We start from the raw sequence: 25,838 nt of genomic DNA, 5'->3' as shown, positions 1-25,838 counted from the left end.
GCAGGCTGGAGGTTGGTGGAGTCCTAAACACGAAAGCATGGAGGTTGGCAGAGTTTCTGAAGCAGGCTGGAGAATAGGAGAGGCCGACATCAGGCTGTATGAATTGGCAGAGGCCTGCGCTAAAAAACATGGAATTAGGCTGAGGCCTACAAGCAGACTTTGGGCTGGCAGATGCCTGTGGGCAGTTGTGCGTCTGGATCCCTCCTGATGGGAAATGCTATTTGGCATGCAAGGATAGGACATCCTAATTTCCTTTAACAAAAAAACCTCTAAAAAGCTGAAAATCTCAAGTTAGAAGCAAAGAAATAAGTTTGCTCGATCGCTCCTCCCCACCCTGCTCCCATCCCCTTGACAGATTAAGGGCCCATTTCTTAGGCTGTTTTTCCCATCATACCCAGAGAACAATGTCAAAGGCTGCTTCTGTGTTTCTGATCTCCTGTATTTAGGACCTTCTGTGACTCTCTGCTTCTCTCATCCTGGCCACTTGGGCCTCCCAGGCCCTCCTGTGCCCTCCAATGAATGCCAAGGTGGTCTGGGGCCCAGGATGGGTGGGGGGGGGGGGGGGGGGGGGCGGAAGCCCCAGCCAGCAAGGGGGAGTCTGCCCACTAGAGCATGGGTGCAAGTTCTGGGGCTGGAGCGCACGGGCGCGCAGGATGGGTTCGGTGACTCCAGTCACCATGGCAACCAACTTGTAAGGGTTGGGCACCAGACCAACATGGTTGACCTTTGTTGGGGGGGTGGGGGGTGGTGAGGGGAGGGACTGCTGATGAGTGCTGTGCAACGACCCGCACTCTGGCAGCGAAGTGACCTTCTCCTGCCACCCCGACCTCAGGTAAATCTGGCGGGCGCGCTGCCACCAGACAGAGGGCCTGAGGGGGTCAGGGCCGGAGGACGGTTGTGAAGGGAGGCTACCTGGTGGGCCAAGAGGTGGACTCTGCAATGTGGGGATGGGCAAAATATCCGGGTGAGATGGGAGGGGGAGGCGGCATTAGCATGCCATTCGGTGGGAGGGCATGGGCGCCAACAGTTGTGCCACCAGTGTTTGGGGACGACGCACAGCCATTTGAGGTTCTTTCAGAAATGATCCACAAACACAATGGCGGGGAAATGTCGCATATTGAATCCATTGAATATAACAAGGCAAGAGTCCAAACCAACTGAGCGCTAATGGTTACCACTCAATACGCCTTATCTAAATGTCACAAGTTATGTGTGGTTTCACTCCACAAGCCAAGAGCTCCTCAAAAAACCCATCAACATTCGTCCGCAAGCCAGTCGCAAGAGCTTCTCAGCCACTCGAGCGTAGCCCTGTGTACAGCTGGTTCGCATCTCCTACTATTTACAAGTTTCAGCCTTTCTCATTTAAGGGTGGATTCCAAAGGAAGAGAGAGAGAAAACTTGCAGCGCCGACGGCAATGGCAGCCCTTGAAGCTATGGGCAAGGTGCCACGGTGGTTGGCACTCCTGCCTCACAGCGCCAGGGACCCGGGTTCGATTCCCACCTTGGGTCTCTGTCTGTGCGGAGTCTGCACATTCTCCCCCCGTCTGCGTGGGTTTACTCCGAGTGTTCTGGCTTCCTCCCACACTCCAAAGATGTGCATGTTAGGTGGATTGGCCATGCTAAATTGCCCCTTAGTGTCCAGAGATGTGCAGGTTAGGTGGATTGGCCATGCTAAATTGCCCCTTAGTGTTCACAGATGGGTGGGTTGGGTGGATTGGCCATGCTAAGTTGCCCCTTAGTGTCCAGAGATGTGCAGGTTAGGTGGATTGGCCATGCTAAATTGCCCCTTAGTGTTCACAGATGGGTGGGTTGGGTGGATTGGCCATGCTAAGTTGCCCCTTAGTGTTCACAGATGGGTGGGTTGGGTGGATTGGCCATGCTAAGTTGCCCCTTAGTGTCCAGAGATGTGCAGGTTAGGTGGATTGACCATGCTAAATTGACTCTTAAGATTATAGAAATCATGGATTCCTACAGTGCAGAAGGAGGCCATTCAGCCCATCAAGTCTGCAACAACAACAATCCCACTCAGACCCTATCTCCGTGCCTCCACATATTTACCCCACTGATTTCTCTAACCTACACATCCTGGGACACTGAGGGGCAAGTTAGCATGGCCAATCCACCTAACTGGCGCATCTTTGGAGCGTGGGAGAAAACCGGAGCACCCGGAGGAAACCCACGCTGACACGGGGAGAACGTGCAGACTCCACGCAGACAGTGACCTGAGGCGGGGAATCGAACCCGGGTCCCTGGCGCTGTGAGGCAGCAGGGCTAACCATTGGGTATGGATGGCGGAATCCCTTCCCCAAAGGGGGCGAAAGCTTACGCCAATCCAGTAAATTTCGAGCAATAAAATTTTATGTGTGGGCTAGGTTGATTGGCTAAATTACCCCTTAGTGTCAGGGGCACTAGCTTAGGGTAAATAAATAGGTGGGGTTACGCGGATAGGGCTGGGTGGGCAGGGGGGGGAGGGGGATTGTGGTCGGTGCGGATTCGATGGGCTGAATGGCTTCCTTCTGCACCGTAGGGCTCTATCATTGTATGATTAAGCTCAGGGTGGTGGGAGCAGGAGAGACGCAAATAATGCATGGGATTGGAAAGATGGGGGCGTTCTTTTGTCTGCTTGGGGATTTGGGCATCGTTGGCACTGCCACATTCACAACCTGTTCATCGTTTCCGAGACGAGGGGGGGGTGTGCTGGGGGAGGGTGGGGACCAGAGTTGGGTGGGGGGGAGGTTGGGGAGGGATGAGTTACGAAAGACTAGCTGCAGCCAGGGGAGTGAGTCAGAGTGAAAGAATGTTTTAGCTTGGAGTTCTCTGCCAAGCAGACTGCAGAGAGAGAGAGAGAGAGAGACGAGAGTTGGGATGGAGCTTGAAACAAGGCGAGGGAGGGAGGAAGAGACACCATCGTCCCCTTCGCCACACTTATCCTCGGAGTTTTAAGGGAGAGAGGGAGAAAGCCCTCCGTCAACAACTCCCTAAACCCAGACCCGCAAACTGCAAAGAGAAGGGAAGTTCCATCGTCCCCACTCCCCCTCCCCCGGTTCCTCCCCCCAACCTTTGGATAGATTCCAGTGCTGCGATGGGATTGTGAAGTGAAATTTGCTTCTAGGAACTGGTGGCTGGGAACAAAACAAAATATTCTGACTCAAGATTGTCTCCCCAGTGATATGGCGGGGGGGTGAAGTGGATTGGCCGCGTGCTCTGAGGCCAAGGGAAGGTTCGAGGCCTGTCTCCCCCCGGCCCGGCGGGCAACAAGGTGATCTCAACCCAGATGAGGGAGGTGGGGTTGCCGGGGGGGCAGCGGGGGGTGGGGGGTGGGGGGGATTCCAACTGGCCCGAGGCACAAAACCAACTGGGGAACCAACTGGCTGTTAAGTAGGCTGCGATTCCGACACCCCCCCCCTCCTCCAACCCCCAAAGATGGTAATTATATGCAAATATATGCAAATAATCCTTCCTCCTGGTTTTCACATTCCTGCCCCAGATTCCCGTGGAAAATTTGCTCCGCCCACGTTTCCAACGGAAACAGGCTCCCCTCTCCACTCCCCCCCCCCGCCCCATTAAAGCGTAGAGTCCCAACATTGCAGAAGGAGGCCATTCGGATGTGCACCAACTGTCTGACAGAGTATCTTACCCAGATCCCCTACCTCTCCAATAACCCCATATGGTTAGCATGGCTAATCCCACCTGATCCGTACATCTTTGGACACGAAGGGGCAATTTACCATGGCCAATCCATCTAACCTATAGATCTTTGGACACTAAGGGGCAATTTAGCATGGCCAATCCATCTAACCTACACACCTTTGGACACTAAGGGGCAATTTAGCATGGCCAATCCCACTAACCTACACATCTTTGGACACTAAGGGGCAATTTAGCATGGCCAATCCACCTAACCTACACACCTTTGGACACTAAGGGGCAATTTAGCATGGCCAATCCACCTAACCTACACATCTTTGGACACTAAGGGGCAATTTAGCATGGCCAATCCATCTAACCTACACACCTTTGGACACTAAGGGGCAATTTAGCATGGCCAATCCCCCTAACCTACACATCTTTGGACACTAAGGGGCAATTTAGCATGGCCAATCCACCTAACCTACACACCTTTGGACACTAAGGGGCAATTTAGCATGGCCAATCCACCTAACCTACACATCTTTGGACACTAAGGGGCAATTTAGCATGGCCAATCCACCTAACCTACACACCTTTGGACACTAAGGGGCAGTTTAGCATGGCCAATCCATCTAACCTATAGATCTTTGGACACTAAGGGGCAATTTAACATGGCCAATCCCCCTAACCTACACATCTTTGGAAAGGAAACTGGAGCATCCAGAGGAAACCCATGCAGACATGGGGAGAACATGCAGACTCCACACCTACAGTGACCCCAGGCCAAAATTGAATGCAGGCCCCTTGGCGCTGTGAGACAGCAGTGCAGGCCACCATCCCGCCCTCCATCTGATGGCTGCAACACCTCGGATGCTGGCGTAACCTGGGCATAAACACTGGGGCGCCAACACAACCGTGGTTTCCACTGATCTCTCCACCTACTGGAGGGGAGGGCGGGTGCTGACCGTGGGAAACACCCCATGCCTATCCCCCTCCCCCGACTTCCCCTCCACCCCACCCTCACCATGCAATTCCTGGCAAAGATCGTGCCATGGATTGAAGAGCGTGGCGTAGTTAATGCGAGAAGAGGAATGGTAGTGGCGGGAGCCTCAACTCCCTGGCTGCTTTGCCTTTCCCAAGATAAAAGACAGATTTTTTTTTCATCTGTTCAAAGAGGTCCATTGTGCGAAATGTTATTTTGTCAAGGTAATTTTCCTCTGCCTCTGACCCAGCCATGGCTGATATGTAATGATACACATCCACAAAACACATGACACATGCCGTATCCAACAGCCAGATGTTCCCGCTTGGCACGGTCCCCCCAGCTGAAGCATTCTTTTCTCCAACTCCGCATCTGACTCACTCCCACTGCTTCCCCTTTCACCCTCCGCCCCCCCGCTCCCCACCCACCACTCATTGGCCACCAATCCATTTTCGTCGGGTCCCTACAGCGCAAAAGGAGGCCATTCGGCCCATGGAGCCCACACCGACAGCAATCCCAACCTGACCCCAGAGCCCCGCATAAATTCGTAGAGGTTTACAGCATGGAAACAGGCCCTTTGGCCCAACTTGTCCATGCTGCCCTTATTTTTTTTGAAACCCCAAAGCTAATATTTATCCTGCTAATCCCCCTGGGCTACTTAGCTTGGCCAATCCACCTAACCTACACATCTTTGGATAATAAAGGACAATTTAGCATGGCCAATCCACCTAATCTGCACATCTTTGGACACTAAGGGACAATTTAGCATGGCCAATCCACCTAATCTGCACATCTTTGGACACTAAGGGCAATTTAGCATGGCCAATCCACCTAACCTACGCATCTTTGGACACTAAGGGACAATTTAGCATGGCCAATCCACCTAATCTGCACATCTTTGGACACTAAGGGGCAATTTGGCATGGCCAATCTACCTAACCTGCACATCTTTGGACACTAAGGGGCAATTCACCATGGCCAATCCCCCTAAGCTGCACATCTTTGGACACTAAAGAGCAATTGAGCATGGCCAATCCATCTAACCCACACATCTTGGGATTCTAAGGGGCAATTTAGCACGGCCAATCCGCTAATGTGCACATCTTTGGACTGTGGGGGGAATCCGGAGGGAGCACCTGGAGCACCACGCAGACATGGGGAGAATGTGCAGACGTCGCACAGACAGTGACCCAAGCATAGGGGGTCAAACCCGGGTCCCTAGTGCTGCGAGTGCTAACCACTGAACCCACATGCTGCCTGCAACCGCCCCTCGCTGGCACTGAGAAGGGTGCTCTTGGCAGAATGGTGGGGATGGCGGGAGGGTGAGTGCTAGAGATTTCAAATAATCTTTAACACAGGTTAATATAAATAGTTTGGGGCTCTGTATTTGCACCCCCTGTGGGCTGTGTGCGATTGTGTAGCACTGACCCATCTGGAAGCATTTACTGTTTGAAACATTGTAAATCTTTACAATGGATCAGTGGTGTAATATACATTGCAATGTAATTTCATGGAAAGTGACCTTGAAGCATGTGAACTGTCTATTCAAGCAGCTTATGTAACTCCTGGGCGAGAGCCACCTCTTCCCCTCTTTATTCCGCATTTGGGAATATTCTTCCGCTGGAAGGTAAACATTAAAGCAGTATCCCAAGTGCTGGAAAAAGGACAGGGAATGGCTTGGATGGGCACAGGTTGATGCCAGCTTACATTAAATAAGGTTGGCACGCGCTGGCACAGTGGTTAGCACTGCTGCCTCACAGCGCCAGGGACCCAGGTTCGATTCCAGCCTCGGGTCACCATCTGTGTGGAGTCTGCACATTCCCCCCGTGTCTGCGTGGGTTTCCTCCGGGTGCTCCAGTTTCCTCCCAGGTTAGATGGATTGGCCACGCTAAATTGCTCCTTAGTGTCAGAAGATGTGTAGATTAGATAGATTTGCCATGCTAAATTGCCCGTTAGTGTCCAAAGATGTGCAGGTTAGGTGGATTGGCCATGCTAAATTGCCCGTTAGTGTCCAAAGATGTGCAGGTTAGGTGGATTGGCCATGCTAAATTGTCCCTTAGTGTCCAAAGATGTGTAGGTTAGGTGGATTGGCCATGCTAAATTTCCTTTAGTGTCCAAAGATGTGCAGGTTAGGTGGATTGGCCATGCTAAATTGCCCTTAGTGTCCAAAGATGTGCAGGTTAGGTGGATTGGCCATGCTAAATTGCCCCTTAGTGTCCAAAGATGTGCAGGTTAGGTGGATTGGCCATGCTAAATTGCCCTTAGTGTCCAAAGATGTGCAGGTTAGGTGGATTGGCCATGCTAAATTGCCCCTTAGTGTCCAAAGATGTGCAGGTTAGGTGGATTGGCCATGCTAAATTGCCCTTAGTGTCCAAAGATGTGCAGGTTAGGTGGATTGGCCATGCTAAATTGCCCCTTAGTGTCCAAAGATGTGCTGGTTAGGTGGATTGGCCATGCTAAATTGCCCTCAGTGTCAGAAGGTGTGTAGATTAGGTGGGTTGACCATGCTAAATTGCCCCTTAGAGTCCAAAGATGCGCTGGTTAGGTGGATTGGCCATGCTAAATTGCCCCTTAGTGTCCAAAGATGTGCAGGTTAGGTGGATTGGCCATGCTAAATTGCCCTTAGTGTCCAAAGATGTGCAGGTTAGGTGGATTGGCCATGCTAAATTGCCCCTTAGTGTCCAAAGATGTGCAGGTTAGGTGGATTGGCCATGCTAAATTGCCCCTTAGTGTCCAAAGATGCGCTGGTTAGATAGATTGGCCATGCTAAATTGCCCCTTGGTGTCAGGGGAATACCAGGGTAACGTCCCCGGACAGTGTGTTCCAAACACTCACCAGCTCTGTGTAAAAAACTTACCTCGCACATCTCCTCTAAACTTCTCCCCATGCACCTTAAACCTATGTCCCCCAGCACTTGACTCTTCCACCCTAGGAAAGAGCATCTGACTATCCACTGTCCATGGCACTCATAATTTTGTAAACCTCTATCAGGTCACCCCTCAACCTCCATCGTTCCAGTGAGAACAAACCAAGTTTATCCAAACTCTCCTCATAGCTAATACCCTCCAGACCAGGCAACATCCTGGTAAACCTCTTATGGACCCTCTCCAAAGCATCCACATCCTTCTGTTAGTGTGACGACCAGAACTGTACGCAATATTCCAAATTCTTAGTCTTAGCCACAGCACGGTGGCACAGTGGTTAGCACTGCTGCCTCACAGGGACCCGGGTTCGATTCCCGGCTCGGGTCACTGTCTGTGTGGAGTTTGCATGTGTGGGTTTCCTCCGGGTGCTCCAGTTTCCTCCCACAGTCTGAACGAAAGGTGGACTGACCTGAACAGGCGCCGGTGTGTGGCGAGTGGGGGAATTTCACAGTAACTTCATTGCGGTCTGAATGCACTTGTGAGTGACGAATAAACTTTTTCAACTCCCCGAATGGGGCATGAACCCGGAATCGGGGGCAACTGTCCTTCCGTCGTTCCAGGCTGATATTGAAAGGAAGTACCTGGAGCTAAACTTCTGAGAAATGGACCTCTGATTGCACTCGCAAACAGACTCGTTTTTGTCTGATGATGTATAAATAGCTCACTCTCTGTTTATCTTTGTTGCATCTTGTTGCGTTGGCTTCTGCCAGCACAGCTCATATCTTCAATGACTGGGAATGACAGCCAAGCCCAGGTCAGCTGTTCAAGCTCTGTGTCACGGGAGAGCCGGCAGCGAGCTCGGACATCAGACAAAGTCCAACATTCTCCCCGTGTCTGTGTGGGTTTCGTCCGGGTGCTCCGGTTTCCTCCCACAGTCTGAAAGATGTGCGGGTTAGGTTGATTGGCCATGGCGAAATTGCCCCTTAGGGTCCTGAGATGTGTAGGTTAGAGGGGATTAGTGGGTATAATATGTAGGGATATGGGGGTAGGGTCAGGGTGGGACTGTGGTCGGTGCAGGCTTGATGGGCTGAATGGCCTCTTTCTGCACTGTAGGGATTCTATGATTTCTATGAGGTATAACACACTGTCACATGTATCACACACGCTCTATCACACAGGTATAACACGCTCTGTCATACAAGTGTAATGCTGAAACAACTAGAACAACACAGATGTCCATCTCAGCCTGGATAGGAAGGTGGCAGGGAGTCAGTGGAACGTTGTCCCCAGTCTTCTTGTGGAGCTGCGTGGAAGCCCTGCAGCACAGCAGCATTGGAAGTCGGACGCACGGCTGGTGTTGGGTTTAAATACCTGTGCAGGAGGTTTTAAAATGTAGCATCGAGAGGAAAACACTGGCCACAGAGAGCAACGGGCATTGCACAGAGAGCGCGGGATACAGGGGCTCCAGAGGGCCGAGTATGAGGACAGAGAACATGAGATCAGCTCACCCTGTGCGGATTACAGACGGCTCAGTGATCTGGGAAGGAAGTAGTACGACCGACAGAGAGCGCAACCTTCTCTGCTGCTGGGGGAGGAGCGCTGGACAAGGAGATTAACCTTGAACGCAAGCCAGGCCGTTCGGGAACAGAGGCGAGAAAACAATGTGTGTAAATCTCTCCACAGGTGCCAGCTCCATTAATCATTTCAAATCTAACGCCAATAGATTTTTATTTTCGCTGGCCCAGGATTTGAAAGGGATATGGGAGCAAGCTGGGTGCACCTAACTTACACATCTTTGGACACTAAGGGCCAATACACCTAACCTGCATGTCTTTTGGACACTATAGAACAATTTAGCATCGTCAATCCACTTAACCTACACATCTTTGGACACTAAGGGGCAATGTAGCATGGCCGATACACCTCACTTGTACACCTTTGTACACTAAGGAAGAATCTAACATGGCCAATCCACCTAACCCACACATCTTTGGACACTAAGTGGCAATTTATCATGGCCAATCCACCTAACCTGCACGTCTTTGGAAAGGAAACTGGAGCATCCAGAGGAAACCCATGCAGACATGGGGAGAACATGCAGACTCCACACCTACAGTGACCCCAGGCCAAAATTGAATGCAGGCCCCTTGGCGCTGTGAGGCAGCAGTGCAGACCACACATCTTTGGACACTAAGGGGCAATTTAGCATGGCCAATCCACCTAACTTGCACATCTTTGTACACTAAGGAGCAATTTAGCATGGCCAATCCACCTAACTTGCACATTTTTGTACACTACGAAGCAATCTAACATGGCCAATCCACCTAACCTACACATCTTTGGACACCAAGGGGCAATTTAGCATGGCCAATCCACCTAACTTGTACATTTTTGTACACTAAGGAGCAATCTAACATGGCCAATCCACCTAATCTGCATATCTTTGGACAGTGGGAGAAAACTGGAACACCCAGAGGAAACCCACGCAGACACGGGGAGAATGTGCAGACTCCGCACAGACTGTCAGTCGAGGCTGGAACTGAACCCTGGCGCTGTGAGGCAGCAGTGCTGACCACTGTGCCGCCTTACAGATCTTGTAATGTAAAGTTGTGTGTGGAGAATCCAAGATCAGAAAAGACTGAAATATACATTTTTTGAAACCTGATCTAATGTTATGGCTACGCTTTTTATCGCCCTGATTTCTTCAGAATCAATTGGATTCTGGGTTAATTAGATTCAGAGTTTGAATAGTAAGCAAATACTATTTAAACATTTGTAGAGTAAGATTACGTGGCAGAGATTGGCCCTTCAATATCTCTCATTTATATTTCAATGACGGCAGAGAGGAACCTTGTGATATAAGTTTTTTTTTAAGTTTATTCATTAGTGTCACAAGTAAGGCTTACATTAACACTGCAATGAAGTTACTGTGGAAATCCCCTAGTTGCCACTCTCCGGCGCCTGTTGGGGTACACTGAGGGAGAATTCAGCACGGTCAATGCACCCTAACCAGCACGCCTTTCAGAGGAAACCGGAGCACTCGGAGGAAACCCACGCAGACACGGGGAGAACGTGCAAACTCCATACACATAGTGACCCGAGCTGGGAATCGAACCCGGGTCCCTGGAGCTGTGCAGCAGCAGTGCTAACCATTGTGCCACCAGGCATAGAAGGTTGGACTTTATCCCGGGTCACCAGATGATTGCCCTGGGCCTCTGGGTTACTAGTCCATCACTATCACCATGCCACCACCTCTACAGTTGGTCCTGCTGGCACTTTTTAAAAAATGTAGTAGTGTCACAAGTAAGGCTTACATTAACACTGCAATGAAGTTACTGTGAAAAGTCCCTAGTCGCCACACTCCTGTTCAGGTACACTGAGGGAGAGTTTAGCACGGCCAAGGCACCCTAACCAGCACGTCTTTCGGACTGTGGGAGGAAACCCACGCAGACACGGGGAGAATGTGCACGGACAGCAACACAAGCCGGGAATCGAACCTGGGTCCCTGGCGCTGTGAGGCAGCAGTGCTGACCACTGTGCCACCGTGCCACCCAAGTCATTACAGGGACGAATTGTACTTGGGGGAGAGAGTGGGACTAGTTGGATAGGCCTTTGTGGCCCAGGTATGATGGGCCTACAGGCCGACATTGGCGCTACATCGTCCTGGTGACGAAGCCTGTTTTTAATACGATATAAATTGGCCTTAAGCCCTGTGGCTCCATATCATATTGCATTCATTAGACAACGCAAAAACAAACAGTGAACAATATCCCATTCATTTCTGCAGATTCACTATATCCTGTCTTAGGTTCTGGATGAGTTTGTTTAATCGCAAGTTATTTTTCTCATTGTTGGCGGCTTTCCAAGCCACAACAAAGTCTAAATAAACCATCCTTCCCCCAACTTTCTTGGCGTCAAATAAATAAATAAGACTAACCTAGCGCTGACCTAAAGAGCGAAAAACCGCAGAATTCCCTGTCCTTTGTGGACCAATCCAATTGATAAGGAGTTCTCCGTCAACCAGCGCACATCAATGTTCCGCTCCTGCTCCGTGAGCTGGATGTGAAAGACTGAACAGAGAGGGGCGATGCCCTTCTGTGGCAACTGTGTTGGGCTAGTGGTTGGGGTACAGACCTAGTAACCCCAAGGTTCAAATCCCACCCTAAGCCACGTTATGGGATTCATAGAACATAGAAAAACTACAGCTCAAACAGTTACTTCGGCCCACAAGTTGCATCGAACATCTCTACCTGCTAGGCTTACCTATAACCCTCAATCCTATTAAGTCCCATTTACTCCTCCAGAAGTCTCTTAAAAGACCCTATCGAATCCGCCTCCACCACCACCGACGGCAGCCGATTCCACTCACCCCCCCACCCCCTGAGTGAAAAACATAGCCCTGACATCTCCTCTTTACCTCCTCCCCAGCACCTCAAACCTGTGTCCTCTTGTGGCAGCCATTTCAGCCCTGGGGAAAAGCCTCTGAGAACCCACTCAATCTATACCTCTCAACATCTTATACACCTCTAGCAGGTCAGCCTTCGTCTTCCCAAGGAGAAAAGACCGAGCAGTCTCAACCTATCAAGTTCAACTTCAAACAGCTACACCAGGGAAAATGTCCGTTGCAAAACTCCCTCTTTCAAACCTGCCGTCCACACTCGGTCTGGACGCAGTCCAAAGGAGGACTTTTTCCTTTAATTCATTCATTGCTGGGACGTGGGTGTCACCGGCTGGGCCAGTATTTATTGCCCATCCCTAATTGCCCCTTGAACTGTACAGCCTGCTTAACCATTTCACACGGCGTGTTTTTAATAGTCAACCACATTGCTGTGGTTCTGGGTCACATGTAGGCCAGACTGGGAACGGCGGCAGATGTACACTATGGGCGGCACGGTGGCACAGTGGTTAGCACTGCTGCCTCACAGCGACAGGGACCCAGGTTCGATTCCCAGCTTGGGTCACTGTCTGTGTGGAGTCTGCACGTTCTTCCCATGTCTGCATGGGTTCCCTCTGGGTGCTCCGGTTTCCTCCCACAATCCAAAGTTGTGCAGGTTAGGTAGATTGACCATGCTAAATTCAGAGTAGACCATTTAGGATGGAGGTGAGGAAACATTTCTTCACCCAAAAAGTGGTGAACCTGTGGAATTCATTACCACAGGAAGCAGTTGATGCCAAAACATTGAATGTAGTCAAGAGGCGGCTGGATATAGCACTTGGGGATCAAAGGTTATGGGGAGAAAGCAGGATTAGGCTGTTGAGTTGGATAATCAGCCATGATCGCGATGAATGGCAGAGCAGGCTCGAAGGGCCAAATGGCCTCCTCCTGCTTCTATCTTCCATATAAATTGCCCCTTAGTGTCAGGGGGACTAGCTAGGGTAAATGCATGGGGTTACAGGGATAGGGCCTGGGCGGGATTGTGGTTGGTATAGACTCAAAGGGCTGAATGGCCTCCTTCTGCACCGTAGGATTCTATGATTTCCTTCTCTAAAGGCCATCAGTGAACCAGATGGGTTTTTCTGACAATGGTTTCACAGTCATCAGTAGATTCTTAATTCCAGATTTTTTTATATTATTGATTAAAATGCCATCATCTACTGTGATGGGATTCGAACCCAGGTCCCCGGAACATTAGCCGAGTTTCTGGATTAATAGTCCAACAATCATTTCATGGTCATCATTAGACTTTTAATTCCAGACTTTTATTGAATTCAGATTTCACTGTCAGTTGTGGTGGGATTCGAACTTGGGTCCCCAGAGCATTACCCTGGGTCTAGCGACAATACCACTACACTACTGGGCTAATTCCTGGGACAAGAGGGTTGTCCTATCAAGAGAGGCTAAATAGTCTGGATCTGCATTCCTTGGAGTTTAGCAGGGTGAGAGGTGACCATATTCAAATCCCGTAGTTGTCACACTCCGGCACCTGTTCGGGTACACTGAGGGAGAATTTAGCACGGCCAATGCACCCTAACCAGCACGTCTTTCAGACTGTGGAGGAAACCAAAGCACACGGAGGAAACCCATGCAGACACGGGAAGAACTTTCAGACTTAAAGTTTATTTATTAGTCACAAGTAAGGCTTACATTAACACTGCAATGAAGTTACTGTGAAATTCCTCTAGTCACCACACTCCGGCGCCAGTTCAAGGCAATGCACCCTAACTAGCATGTCTTTCAGATTGTGGGAGGAAACCGGAGCACACGGAGGAAACCCACACAGACACGGGGAGAATGTGTGGACTCCGCACAGACAGTGACCCGAGCCAGGAATCGAACCTGGGTCTCTGACGCAGCAAGGCAGTAGTGCTAACCACAGTGCCACCGTGCTATCCTGAATATACCTGCGTTATTGTGTACCCCTGACTCAAGTCTCTTAACGCAGGGTGGACTCGTGGTCAGATAAAAAGACGATTGTGAAATGAGACAAAAAGGACGCTGAGGTGATCCAGGGCTGAACAACAAACATAGCCTTGCTGGTATCAACAAAACCATCTTGCATTTATATGGCACCTTTATGATTGTAAAAGGTCCCAGGAGTGCTATCGGACAACAATGACACATATGGAGATACAACAGGACAAGTTACCCAAAAAGTGGTTAACAATGTGGCTTATAAGAAGCATTGTAAAGGAGAAGATAGTTGGAGAGGTTTTGAAAGCTGGAGAGGTTTAGGGTTTCCAGACATTTGGGCCTAGGTATGTGAAAGCCTGTTCACCAACAACAGAGCTGGGAAAATTGGGATTTGATTTGATTTGATTTATCATTGTCACATGTATTAACATACAGTGACAAGTATTGTTTCTTGCATGCTATACAGATAAAACATACCATTCATAGAGAAGGAACAGTGCGGGTGCAGAATGTAGTGTTACAGTCATAGCTAGGGTGTAGGGAAAGATTATTTAATGCGAGGTAGGTCCATTTAAAAGTCAGACAGCAGCGGGAAGAAGCTATCTTTGAGTCAGTTATTATGTGACCTCAGACTTTTGTATCTTTTTTCCCGACAGAAGAAGGTGGAAGAGAGAATGTCCGGGGTCCTTAATTATGCTGGCTGCTTTGCCGAGGCAGCAGGAAGTGTAGACAGAGTCAATGGATGGGAGGCTGGTTTGCGCGATGGACTGGACTATATTCATGACCTTTTGTAGTTCCTTGCAGTCTTGGGCAGAGCAGGAGCCCATTCCAAGCTGTGATACAACCAGAAAGAATGCTTTCTATGGTGCATCTGTAAAAGTTGGTGAGAGTCATAGCTGACATGCCAAATTTCCTTAGCCTTCTGACAAAGTAGAGGCATTGGTGGGCTTTCTTAACTATAGTGTTGGCACGGGGAGGGACCAGGACAGGTTGTTGGTGATCTGGACACCTAAAATCTTGAAGCTCTCGACCCTTTCTACTTTGCCCATTGATGTAGACAGGGGCATGTTCTCCTTTACCCTTCCTGAAGTCAATGACAATCTGTGTCGTTTTGGTGATATTAAGCGAGAGATTATTGTTGTCACACCAGGGATAGCTAAGGGGGCCAGAGTTGGAGGAGCGATGAGCTTTCAGGGGTTGTGGAACTGGAAGAAGTCATCAAGGAGGGGGGTGTTAGAGGCCATGGAAAGACTCAAAACCAAGGCTGGAGATTTTGAAATCAAGACTTTGGTTTGGCCGAGAGTCAGTATCGGCTGGAGAGCACAGGAATGAAGGTGAAGGGGATTTGGTAAGAGCGAGGATTTGGACAGCAGAGATGTGGATGAACTCAAGTTGACTTCAAGTATCAATTCTGAAATAAACTATTTATAAATAACCGGAGGCCAGTCTAGCCTCTGCCAATACTGTGCCATTAAGAGAAGTATTTTAGTCATTTGCAAAGTCTGTTTTGAAAATTGTTTTTGTATTATGGTGCCATTTTGTCTATAACTGGCATCCTGCATTGTTACTGCAGCAGTATAATTGTTTCTAATTGCTAGGATGTTTGGGTTAATCTGAACTAATGCTATTCTGGTGGTCCCCTGGGGTTTTGCAGAGTAGGATTTGATTTGGTTGATTGACAGGTAAGGCCGTATGACTGGTGGAGCCAGGCTTCCAGAGAGTATCCAAGGTTAGTTGCTGTTTGGAAGCTGTAGATAGAGGTATCCCTTTCCATCTCTGAAGACTGGGAGCTGCCAGAGATTAGTTTAACTTCTCTGAGGTTCTGCTGTTTGAGGATATATCCTTCTCTGGATCTCTGCCTGGAGGTGTTAAAAGGCTGGAAATCTAATACCAACATAAGCGCATTTGTTTTTTGTGCTAACTAATTCTACAGAAGGGATATATATCAATGTGGGGATATTGCTAAATTGGAACAATAGAGATAGCTAGCTGTTAAGGAATATATTATGTTATATTTAAGTATTTTAAGTGTAAGAAGTTATGCTGATTCTTTTTTGCGCTGTCCGGTTAAATAAAGTTTATTTGATAAAAGCTCCCTAGTGGGTCACTTGAATCCTATCCAGAGTGAAACACATTTTGCTCACCCAAATGCCAAAATAAAAAGGAAAAAATTAACTGCATTATTTACCTTGGAGTTTCAGGTCTGGTCTTTAACACATCTAATTGAGGTATTTTTCTCATAAAGTCCTATTAAAATGATATACTCTCTGTCTTATCGCAAACATAGACAATACGCTAATGTGAAGCTGCAGACCTTACCTGACCTCTTTCGTGCCAGTAACTTAATAGAATCATACAATTCCTACAGTGCAGAAGGAGGCCATTTGGCCCATTAAGCCTGGACTGACCACAATCCCACCCAGGCTCTATCCCTGTAATACCATGTATTTATCCTGCTACTCTCCCTGACACTAAGGGGCAATTCATTACAGTGCCACAGTGGTTAGGATTGCTGCCTCACAATGCCAGGGACCTGGGTTCAATTCCACTTGTGGAGTCTGCAAGTTCTCCCCATGTCTGTGTGGGTTTCCTCCAAGTGCTCCAGTTTCCTTTCACAGTCCAAATGTTAGGTGGATTGGCCATGCTAAATTGCCCCTTAGTGTCCCAAGATGTGCAGGTTAGGGGGACTGGCCATGCTAAATCGCCCTTTAGTGTCCAAAGATGTGTGGGTTAGGTTGATGCTAAATGTGCGGGGTTATGGGGATAGTGCAGGTGTGGGATGGGCCTGAACAAGACACTCTGTTGGAGAGTTGGTTCAGACTCAATGGGCTGAATGGTCTCTTTCTGCACTGTTCGGATTCCAGGGTCCGATGTTTGCATTGACCAGGTCCTCACATTGTGGATCAAACACTACCAAAGCGGGAGATGGGTTAAAACCCCAAAACGCCATGTTTCACTGTCCTATTGGTCATCGAGCCTATCCTGGACCGACGCCAAAGTGGGGAGGGGGGGAAATCAGCTGCTAATCATCAAATGAAAAGATGCCAGGGGGTCGGCTACATTAGGCATCACTGGGAGAAGTGCGGCATGTCCCACGGTAATGCCCTTCACTCCCTTATCCAGCTCTCGCTCTTACGCAAATGGCGAACAGAAGGTTGGCGAACATTCCACTAACCTGTGACTGCTGTGGGATATTTACAAAGTTCCCATCCCGTGGTCCAATGCTGACAAACCGGTTTGCAGAGGAGGAGCTGGGTGTTGAGTAGGCTGCGAAGGGAAAACAAAAAGAGTGAGTCATTCCCGGAAACACGAGGGAGAGTTTCGGTTACATTCTACAATTCCAAGGAACTGGCAAACCCCTTCCATGGCCTGGGTAAGTCACTCCATGTTTTCTCACTCGCCTTTCCTGTGGGTGTTGTTGGTGTTGGGTGGGTGCATGTGGGGGTGGAGGGGATGTAGTGTGGAGTGGTGAGGGTGGGATGAGAATCGTAGGATCCTACAGTGCAGAAGGAGGCCATTCGGCCCATTAAGTCTGCACTGACAACAATCCCACCCAGGCCCTACCCCCATGACTCCATGTATTTACCCTAGCTCGTCCCCCTGACACTAACGGGCAATTTAGCATGGTCAATCCACCTAACCCGCACATCTTTGGACTGTGGGAGGAAACCCTCGCAGTCACGGGGAGAATGTGCAGACTCCACACAGACAGTGACCTGAGGCCGGGATTCGAACCCTGGCGCTGTGAGCCAGCAGCACTAACCACTGTGCCACCCCATGCCGCCAGACCGGTGGTTGACCACCATCCTTGGCTGCCAGTGGACATGACCACGGGTGCTGGGTGAGTGTGAAATAGGGGCAGAAGTAGACCATTCGGCCCCTCGAGCCTGCTACGCCAATGAATAAGATCAAACCTGAAACATAAGCAGAAAATGCTGGAAAACCTCAGCAGGTCTGGCAGCATCTGTGGAGAGATAATAGAGCCAACGTTTCAAGTCTGGATGACCCTTTGTCAGAGTCCTTCTGAAGCCTACTACATTCTTCAGGCAGTCCCTTAACCATCCGTACCTCTGTTCTGCCATTCACACATTCCGATCACTCAATGGAAACTTTTAGCACCTTTTTCCCAGCCTTCTTCATCCTCATTTACATTCCCTTTGTCCTATTACGGCTCGCCCCATACTATATATCTCTGATTATCTTCTGTGTTAACTCACTGGCTTTCAAGGTTTCCCTCTTCTTCAGGTGAAACCTCAAAAGCTTGTGAGTTTACTATCAAATAAATCGGTTGGACTTCAACCTGGTGTTGTCAGACTTTTTACTGTGTTTACCCCAGTCCAACGCCGGCATCTCCACATCATATCTTCTTTGCTCTTAGCTCTGACAAAGGGTCATCCAGATTCAGAAGGCTGGCTCTATTCTCTCTCAGTAAGAAGTCTCACAACACCAGGTTTAAGTCCAACCAGTTTATTTGATAGTAATCCCACAAGCTTTCGGGAACGCTGTTCCCTCGTCAGATGAGTCCACACACCTGATGAAGGGACAGCGTTTTCGAAAGCTTGTGGGATTACTATCAAATAAACTGGTTGGACTTTAACCTGGTGTTGTGAGACTTCTTCCTGTATCTACCCCAGTCCAACGCCAGCATCTCCACATCTATTCTCTCTCCACAGATGCTGCCAGACCCACTGGGTCTCTCCAGCAATTTTCTGTTGTTGTTACTGATTCCGGCGTCCACAGTTTATCTTATGGTCAGAGCTGATCTGTCTGTGTTTCAAATTCCATATTTCTATCCAACTCACGATAACCTTTGATCCCCTTGTCTAACATGGATCCACCTCCCTCCATGTTTAACATACTCAGTGACCATGTTCTGAGGCAGAGAGGTCCAAAGTCACACAACCTTAGAATCATAGAATCCGACAGTGCCGAAGGAGGCCATTCAGCCCATCAAGTCTGCACTGACCACAGTCCTACCCAGCCCTATCCCCATAACCCCATTTATTTAGCCTACTTAATCCACCTGACACTAAGGGGCAATTTAATAAATGTGAGTGCGCGTATGTGTGTGTGTGTGTGTGTATGTGTTGTGTGTGTGAGTGTGAGTGTGTATGTGTGTGTGAGCATGTGTCTTTGTGTGAGTGAGTGTGTGTGTGAGTGTATGTATGTGTGTGTATGTGTCTGTGTCTGTGTGTGTGTGTGTGAGTGTGTGTGTGTGTGTGTGCATGTGTATGTGTCTGTGTGAGAGTGTGTGTGTGCATGTGAGAGTGTGTGTGTGTGTGCGTGTGTGTGTGTGTGTGTGTGTGTGCGTGTGTGTGTGTGAGTGCGTGTGTGTGTGAGAGTGAGAGTGCGTGTGTGTGTGTATGAGTGTGTGTGTGTGAGTGAGTGTATGTGTGTGTGAGTGTGTGTGTAAGTGTGTGTCTGTGTGTAAGTGTGTGTGTGTGTGTGTGAGTGTGTGAGAGTGTGTGTGTGAGAGAATGTGTGTGTGTGTGTAAGTGTGTGAGAGTGTGTGTGTGTGAGTGAGTGTGTGTGTGTAAGCGTGTGTGTGTGTGTGAGTGTGTGAGAGTGTGTGTGTGAGAGAGGGTATGTGTGTGTAAGTGTGTGTGTAAGTGTGTGTGTGTGTAAGTGTGTGTGTGAGAGTGTGTGTGTGTGTGTGTGTGAGAGTGAGTGTGTGTGTGAGAGAGAGGGTATGTGTGTGTAAGTGTGTGTGTGTGTGTGTGAGAGTGTGTGTGTGAGAGTGTGTGTGTGTGTGAGAGAGAGGGTATGTGTGTGTAAGTGTGTGTGTGTGTAAGTGTGTGTGTGTGTGAGTGTGTGTGTGAGTGTGTGTGTGTGTGAGAGTGTGTGTGTGTGAGAGTGTGTGTGAGTGTGTGTGTGTGTGTGAGAGTGAGTGTGTGTGTGAGTGTGTGTGTGTGTGTGTGAGAGTGTGTGTGTGTGTGTGAGTGTGTGTGTGAGAGTGTGTGTGTATGTGAGTGTGTGTGTGAGTGTGTGTGTGTGAGAGTGAGTGTGAGTGAGTGTGAGTGTGTGAGTGTGTGTGTGTGTGAGAGAGTGTGTGTGTGTGTGAGTGTGTGTGTGTGAGAGTGAGTGTGTGTGTGTGTGTGTGAGAGTGTGTGTGTGTGTGTGTGTGTGAGAGAGTGTGTGTGTGAGAGTGTGTGTGTATGTGAGTGTGTGTGTGAGTGTGTGTGTGTGAGAGTGAGTGTGAGTGAGTGTGAGTGTGTGAGTGTGTGTGTGAGAGTGAGTGTGAGTGTGTGTGTGTGTGAGTGTGTGTGAGTGTGTGTGTGAGTGTGTGAGTGTGTGAGTGAGTGTGTGTGTGTGAGTGTGTGTGTGTGTGTGAGTGTGTGTGTGAGTGTGTGTGAGACAGTGTGTGTGAGAGTTCTAGGCAGTCAAACAGAATCCCCTATCCTCCCCATTACGATGAGGAATGTACATGTTGGCCTGTTCCTTGGATCCGAGCCTGGGACTAACCAAACTGCGATAGAAACCCACTTTGCATCTTAACCACAATCAAATTAGCTCAGAATAAACCAAAGGTTATTGAGATTTACCCTTGCCTCATTAGTGGTCCTGAAAAGTCCTGTTTGGGGGCACGCTCCTCACACCAGCGCTCCGGCTGATTCCCGCAGTGCATTCAAACCAGTGGGAGTTGTGAATTCCCTACGGATTGCCTTGCGGAACTCCCCAGTCGCAATCCTCACGGAAATCCCTGTACTCACCACCAAGCCAATAAAGTGGAGTTGAACAAACAAAACTCCCAATTGCAAAGGTTTATTCCTGATGATAATCCCACTTAATGCAGGCAAATCTATTTAAATACGTGGTTCCGCAATGAGAAACACAGACACAGTAAATGATATACTGGACACTATGAGAATACTCCCAAATTTCTAAGTGTTTCGTGATTCGATTGCAGTGGTGGGCGGCACGGTGGCACAGTGGTTAGCACTGATGCCTCACCGCGCCAGGGACCCGGGTTCACTATCCCTGGGTGACTATCTGTGTGGAGTTTGCACATCCCCCCCTGTGTCTGCTGTGGGTTTCCTCCAGGTGCACTGGTTTCCTCCCACACTCCAAAGATGTGCAGGTTAGGTGGATTGGCCATGCTAAATTGCCCCTTAGTGTCTATAGATGTGCGAGTTGGGGGATTGGCCATGCTAAATTGCCCATTAGTGTTGGGGGATCAGCAGGGTAAATGCATGGGGTTATGGGGATAGGGCCTGGGTGGGATTCTTGTCGGTGCAGGATCGATGGGCCGAGTGGCCTCTTTCTGCACGGTTGGGATTCTGTGGTAGCTCAGAAAGCTTGGGTTCAATTCTCAGGCCAGTTGGTCCTCGGAAACACAACTGTAAAATAACCGTGACATCTCTTCAACTGAACAGTTTGGGATTTGGTGACAATCCACCAATGTCCAAGATACCGGGATTAAACCTCACAAAAATACACCTCCAACTCATTGATGGTCCTTCAAATAAAACCAAAAAGATCAATAAATTTAACAAAGTCTAGAGGGAATGAAGGCCCCTGGTGGGGCAGTGTGACTGAAACAAAACGTTAAAGGTTTATAGTTTATTTATTAGTGTCACGAGTAGGCTTACATTAACACTGCAATGAAGTCACTGTGGAAATCCCCTAGTTGCTACACTCCGGCGCCTATTCGGGTACACTAAGGGAGAAATTAGCACGGCCAATGCACCCCAACCAGCACTTCTCTCGGACTGTGAGAGGAAATTGGAGCACCCGGAGGAAACCCTCGCAGGCACAGGGAGAAAGTACAAACTTCGCACAGGCAGTTACCCAAGCCAGGATTTTAACTTAGGTCCCTGGCACTGTGAGGCAGCAGTGCTAACCACTGTGCTGCTGTGCTGCCCAATTAGAAAACTTAACAACCTAATGTCATTCATGGAGGTGATGAGAGGCCTTTTCCCCCACCCTATCTCCATATCCGTGCAAGTTTACCATGGCCAATCCTCCTAACCTGCACATCTTTGGACACTAAGGGGCAATTTAGCATGGCCAATCCACCTAACCTGCACATCTTTAGGCATTAAGGGAAAATTTAGTATGGCCAATCCACCTAACCTTCAATATTAACCATTCACCTGGCAGGATAGGTTCCAAACTTCTCCCACTTTTTGCACATGAAGCCATTCCCTAATTTCACTGTTCTGGCTTCCAATTTTAAATCAAGGGTGATTGGTTGCCTGAAAGGGTGGTAGAGGCGGGCACCCTCACAACATTAAAGAAGCATTTAGAAGCTTTAAGGGGGTGGCAATGGCCTAGTGGTATTATCACGAGACTATTAATCCAGAAACTGAGCTAGTGTTCTGGGGACCCGGGTTCGAATCCCGCCACGGCAGATGGTGGAATTTGAATTCAATAAAAAAAACCTGGAATTAAGAATCTACCGATGACCATGAAACCATTGTCGGAAAAACCCATCTGGTTCACTAATGTCCTTTAGGGAAGGAAATCTGCCGTCCTTACCCGGTCTGGTCTACATGTGACTCCAGAGCCACAGCAATGGGGTTGACTCTCAACTGCCCTCCAAGGGCAACTAGAGATGGGTAATAAACACTGGCCCAGCCAGCGACACCTATGTCCCAGCAATGAATAAAACAAAAGATGAGAACTCGGTACGTCTTAAAAGGCTGGTAAATGGGATTAGAATGGACAGTGGCCCAAGTTGGCAATCAAACCCGGGTCCCTGGAGCTGTGAGGCAGCAGTGCCCCATAGAGTCTTAGGCAACAGTTTTATCACCCTGCCCATGGGAATCAAAGCGGATGAGGAGCAGGCAATGGGAAGATCCGTTAATCTCAGCCACGATTCCACAATCTCACTTGTCCCAAAACCATAAAATCCCACCTTTAGAGTTTTACAACGTGGAAAGAGGCCCTTCACCCATTGTACGCGCATCTTGTCTGTGTGGAAACTGCACATACTCCCCGTGTCTGCATGGATTTCCTCCCGGAGACGTGCGGGTTAGGCGCATTGGCCGTGCTAAACTGTTCCGTAGTGTCCCGGGATGTGTAGGTTAGAAGGATGAGCGTGGAGTTATGGGAATAGGGTTTGGGTAGGACTGCTGTGGGTGCAGACTCAATGGGCCGAATGGCCTCTCTCTGCACGGTAGGGATTCTATGATTTCTATAACTAAGTCCTTGATTCCCCTGCCAGCAGGAATAGTTTCTCCCAATCTACCTGCAATAAAAGTGACCCTTCCCCTTTGAGGTTCCAGAGAAGGCAACCCGGGTTTAGGATAAGAACAAAGAAAAACACAGCAGGGGAAACAGGCCATTCGGCCCAACGAGCCCGTGCTGCCATTTTAACATTCTGAGTGCCTTCCTCTACCCATGACCTTTGTCTACACCTATTGGGGAGGATTGAGGGGAGACTAATTTCGGGGCAATTTGTTACACCAATCAGCCTAAGAGCACGTTTTTTTTGGGGTGTGGGAGGAAACCGGAGCGCCCGGAGAAAACCCACGCAGTCACGGGGAGAACGCGCAAACTCCCGCAGACACCGGCCACAATCCATGTGTCTGCACAGCAATCAGCGATAGTCACTGAGCTGTCGTGTTGCCCAGTTTTGGTGAGGCTAGCCAGGAACACCTCTGGACGGGGTGACGGGCGGGAAAGGTAGGGGGTTGCCATGAGGGTGACGTTATCGGAACAGACAAAGATACACACACACACACACACACACACACACACATGCACAATGAGAGGAGCCATCTCCTTCACTTACAGGGTGACGTGGGTGACGTAGCTCCTCCCTCTGGGGACGCGCTGGTTGACTTTGTGTCAGACATTGGAAGGGGGACAGGCCGGGCCATGGGGGGCGGCGGCGGCAACAGAAATGACCCCGCGACCTTGCCCTGGCTGCCACCGTTTGGCTGCGAACATAGAATGAAGCAGAAAACAAGCAGAGAAGACAAACACGGCTTTAATATCGCGGAACACAGCGGCGGGGGGAGCCCTCGCCATCGACCTGGCCCGCGCACCTCCGGCAACATGGCGGCCCAGCTCTGAGCCTGTCTCCCCCTCCCCCTCCCATCTCCGTCCTCACCAACCCCCTACCCCGACCTCCACAAGCCAACTACCCCCCTCTTCCCCTCACCAAAGTCCTGTGACTCACGGCAGAGCAGAGAGAAGGAAAGGAATGCAACTTTCTCAAACTGTGACTCCACCATTCCAGTGAGGAATCCCCAAACACCGAGTCCCCGCTTTTGGCTTGATTTGATTTATTATAGTCACGCGTATTAGTATACACTGAAAGGTATTGTACCTTGCGCGCTATACAGACAAAGCATACCTTTCATAGAGAAGGAAAGGAGAGGTTGCAGAATGAAGTGTTACAGCCATAGCTAGGGTGTAGAGAAAGATCAACTTAATGCGAGGTAGGTCGGGGCAAGTTAGCACGGCCAATCCCCCTAACCTGTTCGTCTTTGGACACTAAGGGGCAATTTAGCACGGCCAATCCCCCTAACCTGTTCGTCTTTGGACACTAAGGGGCAATTTAGCATGGCCAAACCCCCTAACCTGTTCATCTTTGGACACTAAGGGGCAATTTAGCATGGTCAATCCCCCTAACCTGCACATCTTTGGACACTAAGGGGCAATTTAGCATGGCCAAACCCCCTAACCTGTTCATCTTTGGACACTAAGGGGCAATTTAGCATGGCCAATCCACCTAACCTGCACATCTTTGGACACTAAGGGGCAATTTAGCATGGCCAAACCCCCTAACCTGTTCATCTTTGGACACTAAGGGGCAATTTAGCATGGCCAATCCACCTAACCTGCACATCTTTGGACACTAAGGGGCAATTTAGCATGGCCAATCCACCTAACCTCCACATCTTTGGACACTAAGGGGCAATTTAGCATGGCCAAACCCCCTAACCTGTTCATCTTTGGACACTAAGGGGCAATTTAGCATGGCCAAACCACCTAACCTGCACATCTTTGGACACTAAGGGGCAATTTAGCATGGCCAATCCACCTAACCTGCACATCTTTGGACACTAAGGGGCAATTTAGCATGGCCAATCCACCTAACCTGCACATCTTTGGACACTAAGGGGCAATTTAGCATGGCCAATCCACCAAACCTGCTTGTCTTTGAACACTAAGGGGCAATTTAGCATGGCCAATCCACCTAACCTGCACATCTTTGGACACTAAGGGGCAATTTAGCATGGTCAATCCACCTAACCTGCACATCTCTGGACACGAAGGGGCAATTTAGCATGGCCAATCCACCTAACCTGCACATCTCTGGACACGAAGGGGCAATTTAGCATGGTCAATCCACCTAACCTGCACATCTTTGGAGTGTGGGAGGAAACCGGAAAATCCAGAGGAAACCCACACAGACACGGGGAGAAAGTGCAGAGTCCACACAGACAGTGACCCAAGCCGGGAAGGGAATCCGGATGCCTGGCACCAAGGGGCAACAGTGCCAGCGTGCTGCCCCTTATGGGTTTAAGGAGCTTTCCGGAATAAGGCACGTGTGTTTTTAAAAAAAAATGTCCCCCTTTTGTCGCACATTAACAACCGCTCGTAATGTTTGGTAACATTGGGCCGGTGGAGGAGAGAGAACGCCTTGCACATTGAACGATGCAGCGGTGCGGGGCGACCTCCGCTGAGCGTGACACAAGAGTGCGCGAAGACTCAAAATTGTGCTCTGTGGAAGGAGAGCGAGGGTATCACAAAACAATCTTCTGCAGGGCGCCAAATAAACAGCGTTCCTGCAGTGAGTGGCTTGCGGTTGACAGGAAGTTTATCCTTGCTGGCACTTCCTGTGGCTGACGGGGAGGGGGAGGGACAGGGAATTAAAAATCCCTGTCACAGTGCCGTTATTTAATTTGGAACGCGGGCTGCTGTATTAAACCTTGGCGGCGCTGTCACGCGGTTAAAAACTGGACAATAAGAAAACATTCTTTCCTGTCTTTCAACCACAACTTGCGTTTATAATTACACGTCCCTCAAGCACTACATGGGACGTGTTGTATGAAGT

At 49.4% G+C, this 25,838-nt stretch overlaps 1 protein-coding gene across 5 annotated transcripts in view; it reads right to left on the bottom strand.

The window, feature by feature from the left end:
- nfixb (nuclear factor I/Xb) overlaps nt 1–25,838 on the bottom strand; it is a 506,674-nt gene that overhangs the window by 186,482 nt on the left and 294,354 nt on the right. For all 5 annotated transcript variants that reach the window (XM_080216733.1, XM_080216732.1, XM_080216734.1 and 2 more), the window contains 2 exons: nt 23,565–23,712; nt 17,004–17,095 (listed from right to left, as the gene is read on the bottom strand). In XM_080216733.1, the coding sequence (XP_080072859.1) occupies nt 17,004–17,095; nt 23,565–23,712 (240 nt within the window). The remainder of the gene's footprint in view (nt 1–17,003; nt 17,096–23,564; nt 23,713–25,838) is intronic.

Source organism: Carcharhinus amblyrhynchos, chromosome 33 (assembly GCF_965287045.1).
Source record: "Carcharhinus amblyrhynchos chromosome 33, sCarAmb.v2.hapA, whole genome shotgun sequence".
NCBI classification, from domain to species: Eukaryota; Metazoa; Chordata; class Chondrichthyes; order Carcharhiniformes; family Carcharhinidae; genus Carcharhinus; species Carcharhinus amblyrhynchos.
The sequence above is the reverse complement of the archived record's forward strand: the minus strand, read 5'-3'. Positions and strand labels throughout refer to the sequence as shown.